General features: G+C 46.6%; 1 protein-coding gene across 20 annotated transcripts in view; it reads right to left on the minus strand.

Moving 5' to 3' along the window:
* Positions 1-18446, minus strand: part of PRRC2B (proline rich coiled-coil 2B) — a 109852-nt gene that overhangs the window by 39939 nt on the left and 51467 nt on the right. For 19 of the 20 annotated variants that reach the window (XM_053559266.1, XM_053559243.1, XM_053559236.1 and 16 more), the window contains exons 5-10: positions 18039-18111; positions 12384-12527; positions 10230-10471; positions 9638-9759; positions 9052-9194; positions 345-435 (exon numbers count right to left, since the gene is read on the minus strand). In XM_053559266.1, the coding sequence (XP_053415241.1) occupies positions 345-435; positions 9052-9194; positions 9638-9759; positions 10230-10471; positions 12384-12527; positions 18039-18111 (815 nt within the window). Of the gene's footprint in view, positions 1-344; positions 436-9051; positions 9195-9637; positions 9760-10229; positions 10472-12383; positions 12528-18038; positions 18112-18446 lie in introns of those variants that run through there. The other variant, XM_053559283.1, reaches the window with a different exon arrangement.

Below are 18446 nucleotides of genomic sequence, written 5' to 3' on the forward strand. Positions count from 1 at the left end.
CCCAGGTGGTTTCCCAAACTTGCTTGACCGAAGAAGTCTTTTGGGGCTTGATACCCACAAACATCCATGGAGGTTGGCTGGATAACTCGCTCAGGAAACTCTGGCAAGACAGGTAAGAGGTTCACTGAGCACAGGACCCAGGCGTGCCTCATACAAATCCTAGCTCCACTCCTTCGCAGCTACCCCCAGCAGCTGTCACCCAAGTAAAATGGAAAACAACATCTGCCCTCTGAGGTTGCTGTGGAAACCAGGAGATGCACGTGGCACAGGGACTAGCACACAGCAGCTACCAAGGAGCACAGGCGAGACTGGGGCAATGCGGGAAGCAGGGGCAGGGAGCTTACCACTTGGGCCTGCCGTCCTTCACAACTTCTTCCTCCTCCTCATCATCACTGAACTTCAATTTCTCAGAATAGTCCACTTCTTCATGGAGGCCTACAATAAGAGGGGCCAGGAGGAATGAGGAGAAGACAGGAATGTTAGCGGGGTACCTGGGGCAGGCACCAGGGAAAGCCTCCCTCTGTTGGAAAGTACAGCACCCCAAGGGAGAAGAGGGGTCACACCAGCAGCTGCCTGCACTAGGACAAGTGAAGGGCAGCGGGGGCTTCTGGTATGAGCAAAGTAGCAGGGTCAGACTGGCCCTCCCACAGATGCCAATTTTTAATCTGGACAAAGGTTAAGTGCGGTGGCTTATGTCTGTAATCCTAGCACAACTGGGAGGCTGAGGCAGGTGGACTGCTTAAGCTCAGGAGTTTGAGACCAGCCTAAGCAAGAACGAGATCCTGCCTCTGCTAAAAATAGAAAAACTAGCCAGGCATTGTGATAGGTGCCTATAGTCCTACATACTTGTAAGGCTGAGACAGCAGGAGTGCTTAAGTCCAAGAATTAGAAGTTGCTGTCTATGACAGCACTATGACACCACAGCACTCTACTCAGGAGCTACAGAGTGAGACTCTATCTAAAAAAAAAAAAAAAAAAAAAAGTTAAAATTAAATAAGTCTATTGTTGTTGTTTTCTTAAGACAGAATCCCAAGCTGTCACCCTGGGTAGAGTGCCATGGCATCATAGTTCACAGCAACTTCCAACTTGGGCTCAAACAATACTCTTGCCTCAGTTTTTCAACTTTTAGAAGAGATGGGGTCTTGCTTTGCTCAGGTTGGTCTCAAACTTGTGAGTTCAAGCAATCTACCAGCCTTGGCTTCCCAGAGTGCTAGGATTACAGGCATGAGTCACCGTGCCTTGTCAATAAATAATAAAAATCTGAACAAAATATTTTAAAAATGTGTATCAAGGCACAAGAAAGTCCACAAAGCAGGCAGAAGCCAGACAGGAGTCTAGCCTGGAAGTACAGAAATGTCACCAGTAAGAACTCAAATGTGAGTTACCACTTAGCTCCAAGTGCTCTCCAGCCCTGAGAGGTTCAGGCAGCAGAAAGTGAGGAGCAGGTTGTACAAAATGTGGTGGAGCCACACAACAGAATACTATTGGCTATAAAAAAGAACTGATAAGTATACATGCTACAGGCCACGCCTGTGGCTCAAAGGAGTAGGGCGCCAGCTCCATATGCCGGAGGTGGCAGGTTCAAACCCAGCCCCGGCCAAAAACTGCAAAAAAAAAAAAAAAGAATACATGCTACAACATGATTACCCTTGAAAACACTGTCTTAAGGGAAGGAAGACAGCCATGAAAGGCTCCCTACTGCCTGATTCCATTTACATGGAATGTCTAGAAAATGTACATACCTAGAGATAGAAAGTAGATTAGTGGTGGCCAGAGGGACTTGGGGTTGGACAGAATGCTTACTAATAGGGGCAGGGGTTTCTTTTTTAGGTGATGGAAATATTCTGGAAATGGGTATTAGTGATAGTTGCACAATCTTGTGAATATAGGATAAAACAGACTTTAGAAGGGTCAATATTATATTATATGAAAATGTATATGAATCATATCTTTTTTAAAAAAAGGTAACATTAAAGACCCAATCAAATTAAAAGGCAGAGTTAGGCACTGATGAAAATGAAGTTACAAGTATATGCTATCTACAAGATAATCTTTTGTTTTGTTTGTTTTATGGCAGGGGCTAGCTATGCTGTTTAGGCTAGTGTACAGTGATATCATGGTAGCTCACTGCAGCCTCAAACTCCAGAGCTCCAGTATTTCCTCTGCATTAGCCTCCCAAGTAGCTGAGACTACAGGTACATGACATGACACTGGTCTAATCATCTTTTGTTTTTTAGTTTTAGTAGAGATGAAATCTCACTTGTGTTCAGGCAGGTCTCTAACTCCTGAGTTCAAGTAATCCTCCTTCGTCAGCCTCCCAGAGTGCTGGTTACCCACTGCACCTCACCAAATTTTTCTATCTTTTGTAGAGGCAAGGTTTCACTGTGCTTGCTAAAGATGGGCTCCAACTCCTGGACTCAAAGTAATCCTCCTGCCTCAGCCTCCCAAGTGCTGAGATTACAATGTGAGCCTCCACCCACAGCCTAAATAATCACTTTTAAAAAACGAACACAAAGGCTGGGCACAGTGGCTCACCCCCTGTAATCCTAGGACTCTGGGAGGCTAAGGTGGGTGGATTACTCAGTCTCACAGGTTTGAGACCAGCCTGACCAGAAGCAAGACCCCGTCCCTAGAAATAGCTCGAAGTCGGACACAGTGGCTCACGCCTGTAATCCTAGCACTCTGGGAGGCCGAGGCAGGTGGATTGCTTGATCTCATATGTTTGACACCAGCCTGACCAAGAGCAAGACACCCGTCTCTACTAAAAAATAGAAAAACTGAGCCAAGAGGATCACTTGAGCCCCAGAGTTGGAGGTTGCTATGAGCTATGATGCCATGGCACTCTACCCAGGGCTACAACTCGAGTCTCTGTCGCAATAAAAAAATAAAGAAAAAGAAAAATAGCCAGGTGTTGTGGCAGGCATCTGTAGTCCTGCTACTCAGGAGGCTGAGGCAAAAGAATAGCTTAAGCCCAAGAGTTTGATGTTGCTGTGAGCTATAACGCCATAGTACTCTACCAAGGGCGAGAAAGTGAAACTTTGTCTCAAAAAAACACACAAACAAACAAAAATAGCTTGGTTGGTGGGCGGCGCCTGTGGCTCAGTGAGTAGGGCGCCGGCCCCATATGCCTAGGGTGGCGGGTTCAAACTCAGCCCCGGCCAAACTGCAACAAAAAAATAGCCGGGCGTTGTGGCGCGCCCTGTAGTCCCAGCTGCTCGGGAGGCTGAGGCAAGAGAATCGCGTAAACCCAAGAGTTAGAGGTTGCTGTGAGCCGTGTGACTCCACGGCACTCTACCCGAGGGCGGTACAGTGAGACTCTGTCTCTACAAAAAAAAAACAGCTTGGCCGTGCCTGTGGCTCAATGCCAGTCACATATACCTGAGCTGGCAGGTTCGAATCCAGCCCGGGTCCGCCAAACAATGATGGCTGCAACCAAAAAATAGCCGGGTGTTGTGGCGGGTGCCTGTAGTCCCAGCTACTTGGGAGGCGGAGGCAGGAGACTTGTTTGAGCCCAAGAGTTGGAGGTTGCTGTGAGAGCTGTGATGCCATGGTACTCTACCCAGGGTGACAGCATGAGGCTCTGTTTCAAAAACAAGAAAGAAAAACTAGGTTCATAGCTCAGTGAGTAGGACACCGGCCAAATGCACTGAAGTTGGTGGGTTCCAGCCTAGGCAAGACCTGCTAAACAACAATGACAACTGCAACCAAAAAGTAACAGGGCGTTGCGGCAGGTGCCTATAGTCCCAGCTACTCGGGAGGCTGAGGCAAGAGAATCACTTAACCCCAAGAGTTTGAGGTTGCTGTGAGCTGTGACACCACAGCACTCTACCGAGGGCGCCTCAGCTTTTCTTTTAACTCATTTGTGTTCAAAAGAAAAATAGAAAAACTAGTCAGGTGCTATGGTGGGTGCCTGAAGTCTCATCTACTTGGGAAGCTGAGGCAATAAGATCACCTGAGCCCAGGAGTTTGAGGTTGCTATGAGCTATGATGCCATAGCATCTACCCAGGGCAGAGAGTGAGACTGCCTTAAAAAGAAAAAAAAAATTCCAGAAAGAGATCCCCACTGGTGAATTCTATCAAGCTGTTGAAATAGAAATAATACCCATCTTGGGCACTGGAAGATAGGAAAGGAAGGAACATTACCAACCCATTTAATGCATAACCAGTATACTAAAACCCAACAAAGATAGTAAAATAAAACAAAATCATAGACCAACATCCCTCATGAAAGAACCTTAATAAAATACTACCACATTTTGGGCTTGGTGCCTGTGGCTCAAGCAGCTAAGGCGCCAGCCACATACACCTGAGCTGGCAGGTTCAAATCCAGCCCAGGCCCGCCAAAGAACAATGACGGCTGCAATAAAAAAACAGCCAGGCATTATGGTGGGCGCCTGTAGTCCCAGCTACTTAGGAGGCAGAGGCAGGAGAATCGCTTGAGCCCAGAAGTTGGAGGTCAGCTGTGAGCTGTGATGCCACAGCACTCTACCCAGGGTGACAGCTTGAGGCTCTGTCTCACCAAAAAAAAAAAAAAAAAAAAAAATTTGAATCCAGGCATATAAAAAGGTAGGATTTATTCCAGGAATGTAAGGTTGGTTTAACATTAAAATAAATAAATAAATGCAACCTATTGTATTATCAAAATAAAGAAGAAAAACCATGTGATCACAGATGTAAGAAAAAGACTTAACAAAATTCAACACCCATTCATAACACACAAAACACCAAAACACTCAGTAAACTAGAAATAGAAGGCAGCCTGAGTATCCCTGAAAAACTTACAGCTGGCTAACACTGAATGCAGCGATGAAAACATAAAAAAAGACTGAACTTGAATGCAGTATTGTACTACAAGTAGCACAATACAGTAAGGCAAGAAAAATAAATAAAAGGCATAGGCTGGGTGTAGTGGCTCATGCCTATAATCCCAGCACTGTCAGGGGGCTGAGGTGGGCAGATCGCCTAAGCCCACGAATTCAAGACTAGCCTGAGCTAGAATGAGACCCTGTCTCTAAAAAAATAGCCAGGGCTCAGCGCCCATAGCACAGTGATTACGGCATCCGCCACATGCACAGAAGCTGGAGGGTTCAAACCCAGCCCAGGCCAGCTAAACAACAATGACAACTGCAACAAAAACAGCCAGGCATACGGCTGGCGCCTATAGTCCCAGCCACATGGAAGACTGAGGCAAGAGAATCACCTAAGCCCAAGAGTTTGAGGTTGTTGTGAGCTGTGACACTACAGCACTCTACTGAGGGCGACATAGTGAGACTCTGCCTCAAAAAAAAAAAAAAGTAGCCTGGCACTGTGGTGGGCGCTTATAGTTCCAGCTACTCAGGAGGCTGAGGGAAGAGAATCACTTGAGCCCCACAGTCTTAGGTCACTGTGAGCTATGACACACAGCACTCTACCAGGGATGACAAAGTGAGACTCTGTCTCCAAAAAAAAAAGCATATAATCTGACCAAGATGTAAAACTGTCCTTATTTATATAGGTGACATGATGGTTTATGTAGAATACTCTTAAAGAAGCCAACAAAAACTAGTAAAACCAATGAGTGCATTTAGCAAAGTGCCCAGTATAAGATTAATTCATAAAATTCAATTGTATTTCATCATCATGACAGCAAACTGTTGAAACAAAAAACAATGCTATTGGAAGGTGCCTGTGGTTCAGTGGGTAGGGAGCCAGCCCCATATACCGAGAGTGGCAGGTTCAAACCTGGCCCCAGACAAACTGCAACCAAAAAATAGCCGGGCGTTGTGGCTGTGGTCCCAGCCACTAGGGAGGCTGAAACAAGAGAATCGCTTAAGCCCAGGAGTTTGAAGTTGCTATAAGCTGTGACGCCACAGCACTCTACTGAGGGTAACAAAGTGAGACTCTGTCTCTAAAAAAAAATGCTATTTACAACAGTCATCAAAAGCCATAAAATATTCAAAATTTTATTTCTCAGAGACAGAGTCTCACTCTGTCACCCAGGTTGGAGTATAGTGGGAGAATCACAGCTCCCTACAACTTCAAACTCCTGTGCTCAAGTCATCCTCCTGCCTCAGTCTCCCAGGTAACAAACTGTGAATGTAAGCCACCACACCCAGCCCTAAAGTACTAACTAAATTATTATTTTTTTTGGAGACAGAATCTCACTCTGTCGCCCTCAGTAGAGTACAGTGCTATCACAGTTCACAGCAACCTACAACTCTTGGGCTTAAGAGAATCTCTTGCCTCAGCCTCCAGAGTAGCTGGGACTACAGGTGCCCGCTACAAAACCCAGCTATTTTTGTTGCACAGTTGCCACTGCTGTTTTAGCTGGCCGGGGCCAGTTTCAAACCTGCCACCCTTGGTATATGGGGCTGCCGCCCTACCCACTGAGCCACAGGTGCCACCCAGTGCTAACTAAATTAAATAGAAGACATTCTAGACCTCTAAACAGCAAACTATAAAACACTGCAGAGAGAAATGAAAGACCCACTAAAGAGATCCCCTAGGCTCCGGGACCTAAAGATTCACAACGAAGATGTCACATTTATCCTGACATAGAGTTAACAGAATCCTAACTAAAATGCCTGCAGGTTCTTTGTAAATACTAACAAGTCAATTCTAAATTTATATATAAATTTAAAAGACTTAGAATCATCAAAACAATCTTGAAAAAGGTGAGAAAATTTACACTACTTAAATTTAAGATTTAGTATAAACTTACAGTGTAGTATTGGCACAAGGATAAACAAATAGATCAAGGCAACAAATAGTGTCCAGGAATAGACCAACATTTTTGTGGTCAATTGATTTTTTTTTTTTTTTTTGAGACAGAGCCTCAAGCCGTTGCCCTGGGTAGAGTGCCATGGCATCACAGCTCATAGCAACCTCCAACTTCTGGGCTGAAGCAATTCTCCTGCCTCCGCCTCTCGAGTAGCTGAGACTATAAGTGCCTGCCACAACGCCTGGCTATTTTTTAGTTGCAGCCATCATTGTTGTTTAGGGGGCCCGGGCTGGATTTGAACCTGCCAGCTCAGGTGTATGTGGCTGGAGCCTTAGCCGCTTGAGCCACAGGTGCCGAGCCAGTGGTCAATTGACTTTTGGCAAAGGTGCCAAAGCAATTCAGTAGGGAAAGGAGAGCATTATCACTCTTGCATACTTAATCACACCTGGCCCTTTGTCCCAACACTTCTAGATATCTACCAGAGAGAAAGAAAATTATTATTTACAATGGGGCTTTTGAGTAAGTCAGTAAAAAGTAAATTACAGCATATTGATACAACGGAACATATCTCAACAACTAAAAGCAACTGATACATGTAACACTCATGAATATCAAAAACATCACACAAGAGGACACTGTATCCATTTGTTACAAATTCAACCACAGGCAAAACTCACCTATGGTAAAGTTAATCTGAAGAGCAGCATACACTTGGGCAAAATGTACTATATCTCAATACAGGAAGACACACATATATCCATTTGTCAAAATTATATAATTGTAGCACAGTAGTTACAGCACCAGCCACATACACCAAGGTTGATGGGTTTGAACCCAGTCCAGGCCAGCTAAAACAACTGTAACAAAAACTGTACAACTGTACAATGACAACTGTAACAAAAAATAGCCAGGCATTGTGGCAGGTGCCTGTAGTCCCAGCTACTGGGGAGGCTGAGGCAAGAGAATAGCTTAACCCAAGAGTTTGAGGTTGCTGTGAGCTGTGACGCTGCAGCACTCTACTAAGGGGGACATAGTGAGACCCTGTCTCAAAAAAAAAAAAAAAAAAAAATTGTACAATTAAGATGTCTGGTTTTCAATGTAATCGAAATTTACCTGAAAACAACAAAAGGAATTACAAAAGAAATAATCATGTTGGAGGTGAGGAGTAAGTGGAGATAAAGAAATAAAAATAGGGCGGCGCCTGTGGCTCAGTGAGTAGGGCGCCGGCCCCATATGCCGAGGGTGGTGGGTTCAAACCCAGCCCTGGCCAAACTGCAACAAAAAAAAAAAATAGCCGGGCGTTGTAGCGGGCGCCTGTAGTCCCAGCTGCTCGGGAGGCTGAGGCAAGAGAATCGCGTAAGCCCAAGAGTTAGAGGTTGCTGTGAGCCGTGTGACGCCACGGCACTCTACCCGAGGGCAGTACAGTGAGACTCTGTCTCTACAAAAAAAAAAAAAAAAGAAATAAAAATAGCAGAACGAGCAGGCACAACGGCACACACCTGCAGTCCCAACTACCCAGGAGGTGGAGGCAGAAAGATCACCTGAGCCCAGGAGCTCCAGGCTGCAGTGAGTTACCATCACACCTGCACTGGTGAATAGCTACCGTACTCTGGCCTGGACAACACAGCAACACAGTGAGACCATCTCTTAAAAACAAACAAACAGAGAAAAAGAGAACAGCAGAACGCTGGTATTTATTAAAGCCAGGTGATGGGTAGCTGGGAACTGATTATTATGTTGCTTTGTTTAAATTTCACACCATTGATAGTTTTTTTTTTTCCTTGTTTTTTTTTGTCGAGACACAGTTCTACCCTATGCCCTGAGCAGAGGGCAATGGCGTCGTAGCTCACTGCAACCTCAGACTCGGGCTGTGGGCACCCTGCTGCCTCAGCCTCCGAAGCCGCTGGGATTACAGACGCTCGCTGCGGCGCCCGGCTGGGCTTTTCCATTTTTTTCATGAGTCGGGGTCTTACTCTCGCTCAGACAAGCCTCGAACTCCTGAGCTCAAGCAATCCTCCCGCCTCAGCCTCCCACAGTGCTGGGATTACAGGCTTGAGCCACCGCGCCCGGCCCACCATTGATAGTTTTTTAAAAAAAAAGTTAACATCATTTTTCTAGCCTTTGAAACTTCAGGAAAAAAGTTAACACACTACGATCAAGACCAGAGACCAAAATGAAGTAAGGGCTTCGTAACCTCTGGCCTGATTGCAGATGAGGAGAAACGCAGGCCATCGGAGCTGCTTCCCTGGCCTTGCACCTTCGTTCTTGTCCTTCATGAGGTTCTGAAGGTCAAGGGATCTCGATCACCAAAATACACACTGGGTCTGCCCAGAAGGAAGCACCACACCCACCTGCCCAGCCGTCATCAGCATCAGTGTCCAGATCATCGAGACCCTTTAGGTTCTCTGCATTGATGATGGTAGGCCGTGGCGCCCGTTCCACCAGCTGCCTCAGTGGGCGGAGAGGCCGAGCCGTCCCCAGCTTGTTTTCTTTTCTGATGAGAAAAAGTAAAGATGATGATGGACTCATGTCCAACATATCGATGAGAAGCAAAATCAAATAATTTTCCATAAACTTCTACATTGCACGGGTTTGTGTTTAATATTTCTGTCATTTCCTTTTAAAGGCAACATGTAACTAACAAATACATCTCAGAGAGAAATTCTGCCTCGTCCTACAGTTTTATACGCTCATTGCTGATGTTTAGGGCAGCCACAAGCACAGGCTAAAACTTGTACTCTGCCAGGAACTTTAAATCAGAACTCAATCTCTCATTCAGCTCTAAATCCAACCCACACCATGAGCACTGGGGTAGAGTTGGTTTTTAAGTTCTCTGTGGTCTCCAGGAGATAAAACCCTTTCATACACTGGTCCATTATCTTTAACCAGCTTCATCGCCAGGAGACTATACATGTAACTGTAATGCAATGGTCTTACCCATCTTGGTCATTCATCTGGAACTGTCTAAAAGGAACACGGGGTTCAAGGCGGAGCTGAGGAAGGGGAAAAGAGCCTCGTTCCACTGTACCCTGGTTCTCTGATGACTGTGGCGAACACATCTGAAACATAACATCAATGAATAGGATTTTCTGGTAATGGCCTAAATTCCAAGTCCCACTAAAGTTAAAATTTGCTTTGGAAAGTAGGAAATGGGAAAAAGCAACAGGAAAGTCTTGGGGTTTCCTAATCAGTCCTCCACCATCTCCCCCATTCCTTTCCTACTGTCGGTAAGTAGATTTGGGGATTTGTGTCAGGGAATACCTGCCTCTCCTTCTAAAGAACCAAAGCTAAAATAATATCCACATCACCAGGAAAGAAGTCAAGTCTCCAGGAGATAAAGCACTTAAGATTTGAAAAGGGGGGGAGAGAAAATGCAAAACTAATGCAAACCTCAAAAGTGGGGTATCAGGGCAAAGTAGGAAATCAGGAGGGAGAATTCAAGGTGGATTTTCAACCACTTGTACTAGGTTCTGCTGGACATGAACAATCCAACTTCATGGGCAAAAAAAAGTACACTCTGAAGACTTACAAAAGCAGGAAGCATGTCATGGTATGTAGGTGGGTGGTATACATTTCCCATGAACTGTGAAGCCCCTTTTCGGACAGGCTGAGCCGGGCGGAGAGAGGGGTCCTTAGAATCGCTGGTGCATGCCGAGGAGGGGGCTCCGTCTCCCGCACTCGAGTTCCTGCTGCCCAGCTCAGTTGGGGAGGCGCTCAGAGACGTGGCAGAAATTATGTTTCGCCCACCGCCCTCCCTCCAGCTTGTCACATCTGGAAATTGAAAGGGGGCAAAGGGGAGAGGGAAGAGGAGGGGGAGGAGGGATTGCATGAGGTTCTGATGGTCAAGGGACCCCCTCATTCACCAAAAAAAAAAGAAAGAAAAGGAAAAAGAAAAACGAAAAACCCAAAGGTGACTAGGTGTCACGCCTGACAGAGAAGTTTGGGGGTGGACGCCTGGCCAACAGGTGCGAGCTTACGTGGGGGAGGATGACTGTGAGAGACACAGGAGACTTACACAGAGGGAAGGCGAGTGTGGTGTACACCTGCAGATCTCACGACCCGGAGAAAGGAAGATAGCCCTCACCAACAGTCTGGAGTCATCCCTGACCCAGCCCCACACTGCTCAGCAGCCAAGGACACAAGAGCACTGGAGGGAACTCCTGACGCAGTGTCTTCCGACTCTGTCCAGCAGTGGCACCTTTCACAAAGGGATTCCCCCTGACACCCGTTCACAGAAGAACAAAGCACTGTTGTTCCAGTTGGGCTGTAGGGTGCTTGTGCAGCTCATAGGCTGAAACCTGCAGACCTTTCCATGATGCTTCCCACTGCCAAATGCGGTAAGATCTGGTGGGAATGATTACAGGCCAACAGATCGGATGAGCCAAAAGACTCACTTTTCGGTCAACTTTCAGTCAAGAGCTGGGGCACGTAAGGTCCTTGAGTTACATGACCCTTAAGAGAAGCAGGACAAGAGCTATGCCCTGAGTCTGGCCCTGGCTCTCCAATCCCTTTGCTGTGTGATCGTGGGCGAGCCAAGATCACCCTCTGACCATGTTTCCTCACCTTCTCTAAAGAGGAGATGAAACTGATTCTAGACGCTTCATCTAGTTAGATACAATTCTTGTCCTAAAGAATCAGATTAAAGTTATAACAAAATGGCCCCATGTAGGCTACTTAAAAGGCAGCTGTGTCTTAAGCAGAGTTGTACAGAAATCACCAACTGTATACGTATCATCAGTTCCAACACAGAGAGAACTGCGGGGATGAATCAAGACAAGCAAATGAAAGCCTCTCACACCAGAGCAAATGCCTGGAAAACAGTAGCCTCTTTAGCACCCCTGATTAGAACAGACAGAACATCGCACTCCTAAATACCTCAACCTCAAGCCACCCAAGGCCTCTAAGAAAAAAGGGCTCCCAGCAGTAGTGTTACATAGTCCTGCAGATCCCTCAGCCAGACACAAGAGGAAGGGACAGCAGAGACCAGGGCTGGGCTGGTTCTGTAACAATCCCCAGGGGACTGTGTAAAAATATGCAGATTCTAATTTGGCTGGATGGGGCAGAGGGCTGGCCATCAGGCTCTCACCAGCTCAAGTTCACTGGTCCCTTGTCTGCTTGTGCCATGACCACCCAGCATAGCAGAACCAACAACTGAATGACAGATGGGAAGGGGACAGGCCTGGCCAACCCAAGGGACAAGAAAGGCAGAAGTGAGGCCGAGAACTGCCAGGCAGTAAGTCCGACAGGTACACAGATCAGGGAAAGGGCCAAGAGCCACGCACACCAGTGGCAGCCAGAGCCCCCAGCAGTGCCACAACCTTCTCAGAGGGCAGGAAAAAGAGGAGGTTATTTTGTTTGTTTGTTTTTTGGGACAGAGCCTCAAGCTGTCACCCTAGGTAGAGTGCCGAGGCATCACAGCTCACAGCAACCTCAAACTCTTGGGTTTAAGTAATTCTCTTGCCTCAGCCTCCCAAGTAGCTGGGACTACAGGTGCCCGCCACAAAGCCCGGCTATTTTTTGGTTGTAGTTGTCATTGTTTGACAGGCCCAGGCTGGATTTGAACCTACCAGCTCTGGTGTATGTGGCTGGCGCCTTAGCCGCTTAAGCTACAGGTCCCAAGCTGAAGAAAAGGAGTTCTATATGTACTCCAGTGAGTGCCAAGACAGACTTTGCTATCACTTACTCTGAGGGCGGAGGCTTGGTCCTGGCCCATACGACAGATCTAAGACGCCCTTTTCTTTGCCAGCCTTGTCCTGCCCTCCAGCTGCTTTCAGCGTCGGAAATTCCTCGGGAGAGAAGGATAACAGTCGGCTTGAGCCCCTTAAACCTGCCAAAAAAACAGGAAAGACGTGGAGTGTGATGAAGTCAGCAGCAGCTATGTTCCCAGCCCCACCTGCTGGGGCTCAGAGGTGGTCTCTCCCTAAGGGAGCCCTGCGCTGGCCTTCAGCACACCCCTCCACTGCTGACCCTACTCCTTTGAGCCACAGATGCTGCCCCATCTAGATTACTTTTTGAGACAAGAGTCTTGCTCTCTGTTGCCCAGGCTGGAGTGCAGTGGTGTCATCATAGCTCACTGCAACCTCAAGCTCCTAGGCTCAAGCCATCCTTCTGCTTTGGCCCCTCAAAGTGCTGGGATTACTGGCGCCCACCACCAAATCCACACCCCCTTTCATCTGCCCCCCAATTTACACACATGAATATCTCTTCCTCCAGCTGTCCTTCCTCTGCCTCTGAATGGCTCTGGTTTACCATCTTCCACAAAGTCTCTCAAGCCCTGGATATTTTGTTCTCACCACCCTGGGAACAGTTTCTTTGCTCTTTCTTTCATTCCTTCCTCAAAATCACAACCTTCTTTAGAGAAGGGACCCTTCCATAATCTTGTCCCTATTACATACAGCACTTAGCACAGCGGTTCTGTCATCGTTATTTAGATGAACAGGTAATTAATGTTGCATTTTAAGGTCCAGAGTAGGAATTGGTCCAGTTCTCCCGAATAATAATAGTAACTGCACACATCGCAATGTGTGGTGTGATAAGCCTTGCTCCCTAAACAGTTAAATCCCAATTTTCCACAGGTATTATTCTTTCTTTAAAGACAGAGTCTCACTTTGTCGCCTTCGGTAGAGGGCTGTGGCGTCACAGCTCACAGCAACCTCCAGCTCTCGGGCTCAGGCGATTCTCTTGCCTCAGCCTCCCAAGTAGCTGGGATCACAGGCACCCGCCATAACACCAGTTATTTTTTTGTTGCAGTTTGGCTGGAGCCAGGTTTGAACCCGCCACCCTTGGTATATGGGGCTGGCGCCCTACTCACTGAGCCACAGGCGCTGCCCCCACAGGTATTCTTCTTTTTTTTTTTTTTTTTATTAAATCATAGCTGTGTACATGAATGCGATCATGGGGCACCAAACACTAATTTCATAGACCGTTTGACACATTTTCATCACACTGGTTAACATAGCCTTCCTGTCATTTTCTTTAGTTATTGTGCTAAGACATTTACATTCCACATTTACTAAGTTTCACATATACCCTTGTAAGATGCACCGCAGGTGTGATCCCACCAATCCCCCTCCCTCTGCCCACCTCCTCCCTCCCTCCCCTCCCTTTCCCCCTTCCCCCTATCCTTAGGTCGTAACTGGGTTATAGCTTTCATGTGGAAGCCATAAATTAGTTTCATAGTAGGGCTGAGTACATTGGATACTTTTTCTTCCATTCTTGGGATACTTTACTAAGAAGAATATGTTCCATAGCCGGGAGTTGTGGCAGGCGCCTGTAGTCCCAGCTGCTCGGGAGGCTGAGGCAAGAGAATCACGTAAGCCCAAGAGTTAGAGGTTGCTGTGAGCCGTGTGATGCCACGGCACTCTACCCGAGGGCGGTACAGTGAGACTCTGTCTCTACATAAAAAAAAAAAAGAAAGAAAGAAAGAAAAATATGTTCCAGCTCCATCCATATAAACATGAAAGAGGTAAAGTCTCCATCTTTCTTTAAGGCTGCATAATATTCCATAGTGTACATATACCACAATTTATTAATCCATTCGTGGATCGATGGGCACTTGGGCTTTTTCCATGACTTAGCAATTATGAATAGGGCTGCAATAAACATTCTGGTACAAATATCTTTGTTGTGATGTGATTTTTGGTCTTCTGGGTATATGCCTAGTAGAGGAATTATAGGATTGAATGGCAGATCTATTTTTAGATCTCTTAGTGTTCTCCATACATCTTTTCAAAAGGAATGTATTAATTTGCATTCCCACCAGCAGTGTAGAAGTGTTCCCCTTTCTCCACATCCACGCCAACATCTCTGGTCTTGGGATTTTGTGATATAGGCTAGTCTTACTGGAGTTAGATGATATCTCAAAGTAGTTTTGATTTGCATTTCTTTGATGATTAAAGATAATGAGCATTTTTTCATTTGTCTGTAGGCCACACGCCTGTCTTCTTCAGAGAAGTTTCTCTTCAAATCCTTGCCCAGCCTACAATGGGATCACTTATTCTTTTCTTGCTTATAGGTTTGAGTTCTCTGTGGATTCTGGTTATTAAAACTTTGTTGGCGACATAACCTGCAAATATCTTCTCCCATTCTGAGGGCTGTCTGCTTGCTTTACTTACTGTGTTCTTGGCTGTGCAGAAGCTTTTTAGTTTGATCAGGTCCCAGTAGTGTATTTTTGAAGCTGCTTCAACTGCCCGGGGGGGTGTCCTCCTCATAAAATAATCGCCCAGGCCAGTTTTCCCTGCACTCTCTTCTGGTATTTTTATAGTTTCACGTCTTAAGTTTAAATCTTTTATCCAGTGAGAGTCTATCTTAGTTAATGGTGAAAGGTGTGGGTCCAGTTTCAGTCTTCTGCAGGTTGCCAGCCAGTTCACCCAGCACCATTTGTTAAATAGGGAATCTTTTCCCCACTGAATGTTTTGAATTGGCTTGTCAAAGATTAAATAACGGTAAGTAGCTGGATTCATCTCTTGGTTCTCTATTCTGTTCCAGACATCTACTTCTCTGTTTTTGTGCCAGTACCATGCTGTTTTATCACTATCGATTTGTAGTATAGTCTGAGGTCTTGTAGCGTGATTCCTCCTGCTTTGTTTTTTTTTTTGTGTGTGTGTGTGTGTTTTTTTTGGCCAGGGCTGGGTTTGAACCCACTACCTCTGGCATATGGGACCGGCGCCCTACTCCTTGAGCCACAGGCGCCACCCTCCTGCTTTGTTTTTATTTCTGTGTAATGTCTTGGCTATTCGAGGTTTTTTCTGATTCCATACAAAACGAAGTGTTGTTTTTTCAAGATCTTTAAAGTATGACAGTGGAGCTTTAATAGGGATTGCACAGGTATTATTCTTTTTTTTTTTTTTTTTTTTTTTGTGGAGACAGAGTCTCACTGTACCACCCTCGGTAGAGTGCCATGGCCTCACACAGCTCACAGCAACCTCCAACTCTTGGGCTTAAGCGATTCTCTTGCCTCAGCCTCCCGAGTAGCTGGGACTACAGGCGCCCGCCACAACGCCCGGCTAGCACAGGTATTATTCTTAAGTCCATTGCTTCAAGCACCTGCTAACTGAGGCAGGTTTTGCAGCCAGGACCCCTGCAGATGCACAATTCACCTGCCATCCCACTTAATGAAAAGGTCCAGGGTCAGATAAACCCATCAAGCTGATAATTGAACACTTTATTCACCAATGATTAACTTGAGAGACGATCTCCAAATGTTGCAGAACAGGCCTACTGCTCTATAAAGGGAGATTTTGACTCACAAAGTTGCTTCATTACATTAAAAGGTCATTGCCAAGAATCAAATAGGAAAATTTGCATTTTAAAAATATGGTCAATTATGTGAAATTAGAAAAAGCCCAGCATGTCCAATTACTGCTATTCCATCCCTTTTTTCTGCCTCCACAGTCATGAATTCAACTTACCATCTGTTGATAAAAAGGATAAAGGGTACAACGCAACATTTCAGACCAAAACACCAATATCCCTAAGGTTGTGATGTTCCATGTTCACCCACCATCATCCTCTGCCACAAGAAACTGAGGCAGCAAAATCAGGGGGGTTCTTCCAAGGCCACACATCAAGCCATTGGTGGTGTAGCAGCTGATACCAGAGCCCAAACCACATCAGGTCAACTGGGACTGTGGCAGGAGACTCGGGTGAAAACAGAACAGACCACCTCCTACCTGGAGAAGAGTCCGTTGATTTAGGAGTCTTCTGGAATTCTAGAGCCACAAAACATTCATGGGCAATTTCCACACCCCTGATGGGGCCCCAGCAAAACAGGGGAACCAAAGCCAACTTTTACCCTGAACTCTGCCTGGGCCCAGCACGCCTGTTCTCGGAGCTGCTTGGTTCTGCCTCTCTCATATCCCGGCAGAGTGTTCTGACTGTGCTTCAGAGTGCCTTTCTAAGGGGCTGCACTGGCCATGTCACCCAGGCTGGACTCAATGCCTGGGCTCAAGTGATCCCCTGCCTCAGCCTCCTGGGAGGTTGGGGCTAAAAGTGCGGGTCACATTGCACTCAGCTTAGAATTATTTTCTACATCATTTTTGATGGGTAATACAGTTACAAGATTCAAAAGTGAAAAGCCCTAAGATGTTGTAAACTGAAGCCTTTGTCTCATCCTTGTGTCCATCTGCCCACTTTGACTTCCTCAAAAAATTGGTTGGTTTCTTCCCAGAGGTATTTTTTAAATGCATATAAACACTGTTCAGAAATATTTTGTTCCCTCATTTTTTCCACAATTGCTGAGATACTGTACATTCCATTCTGTGCTTTTTTCACTTAAGAATATACCTTGTGGGGGGCGGCGCCTGTGGCTCAAAGGAGTAGGGCGCCAGGCTCGTATACCAAAGATGGCGGGTTCAAATCCAGCCCCGGCTTTTGCTAAAGCTAATCTCAAACTCCTGATCTCAGGTGATCCTCCTGCTTTGACCTTCCAGAGTACTAGGATTACAGGCTTAAGCCACCACACCTGGCAAAGAATACTTTTTATACAAAGTAGCCCTTTCAGGTACTTCAAGGGTTTGTCACAGCCCCTATTCCCCACCTCACTGACAGAAGGAAAGTCAGCCAAACTGATGAGGGGGGGCGAGCAGCCCTGCCCAGTGTGAAGCTACGAGCATTCAGACTATGCCCCCAGCTCCCAGGGAGAAGCTAGAGAGTTCAAATCTACTTGGCATGCTGACAGGGTTGTCCTTTCTGATTGCAGACTGGGGCAAGTGCCTTTGATTCCAGGGGTTTCTGCCCAAATGGGTGTATGTCCTCTCAGGCAGGGCAGTCTGGTGGAAGGGTACAGGGACAGAGGAGTGAGTAGCTGGATTTCTAACCCAAGCTACGAAAAGAGAAGTGGGGCACAGCCTTGGCTGGCAGAGATGGCACAGAAGTCGGAAGGTGACACCAGAACAGGGCAACAAGTGACAAATACCACATAACCCTCTGAATGCTTTGGCAGTAAGATCTGAAAATGAGTAGGTCAACCCCCAAGGCTCGCTTCTTTATTCTAACTCAAGCCTGACTCCAGAGCCACCACACAACACCTCCTTCCTGAGGTTCTGGGAGCGAGGAAGTGGGTGCACACTGGCCTGTCCACCAATGGCACAGCCACGTGAAAGAATAGCAGGGGCATCACCCAGTGTCTCAGCAGTGACATTCAATGAACAAAAGAACTGAAAGCCTTATAGAATCAGAACCTCCACCCCGGGGTGGAAAAGTGAAAGGTTCCCTGGAACATTAACCCTTTGTGGTAGAGATTCCACAAAACTTCTAGGTACCTAGACCCAACCCCCAACCGGAATAGTCTGGCGAAGGCACTCATCCTCCCCACCTCCCACCCAACCTAGACACTCACCACCTTCGTGTCCTACTGGCTTTCCATTCAGCTGTGCCCATGACTTTGGTCCACCTGGCACTGAATTTGTATTCTGAAAGAAGCAAGAAAACCAGAAGAGCGTCAGTTTGTTAAGTTGTTAATGGAGCACATTACCACAGGTGCTCAGAGGCCGGCCCTGCAAATGCAAACCTCACACGGATATGCCGACAACCACTTGAGGCCTCTGACCATACGCAGCACCCATTGCGCGCAGCAAAGCCAGGGCTCAAACCCATGTCCAGGTGGCACCCATGGCTCACTGGGCAGGATGCTGACCCCATATTCCAAGGGTGGTGGGTTTGAACCTGGCCCCGGCCAGCTAAAACAGCAGTGACAACTGCAACAAGAAATAGCCAGGCGTTGTGGTAGGCAAGAGAATCACCTAAG

Source organism: Nycticebus coucang, chromosome 2 (genome assembly GCF_027406575.1).
Source record: "Nycticebus coucang isolate mNycCou1 chromosome 2, mNycCou1.pri, whole genome shotgun sequence".
NCBI lineage: Eukaryota > Metazoa > Chordata > Mammalia > Primates > Lorisidae > Nycticebus > Nycticebus coucang.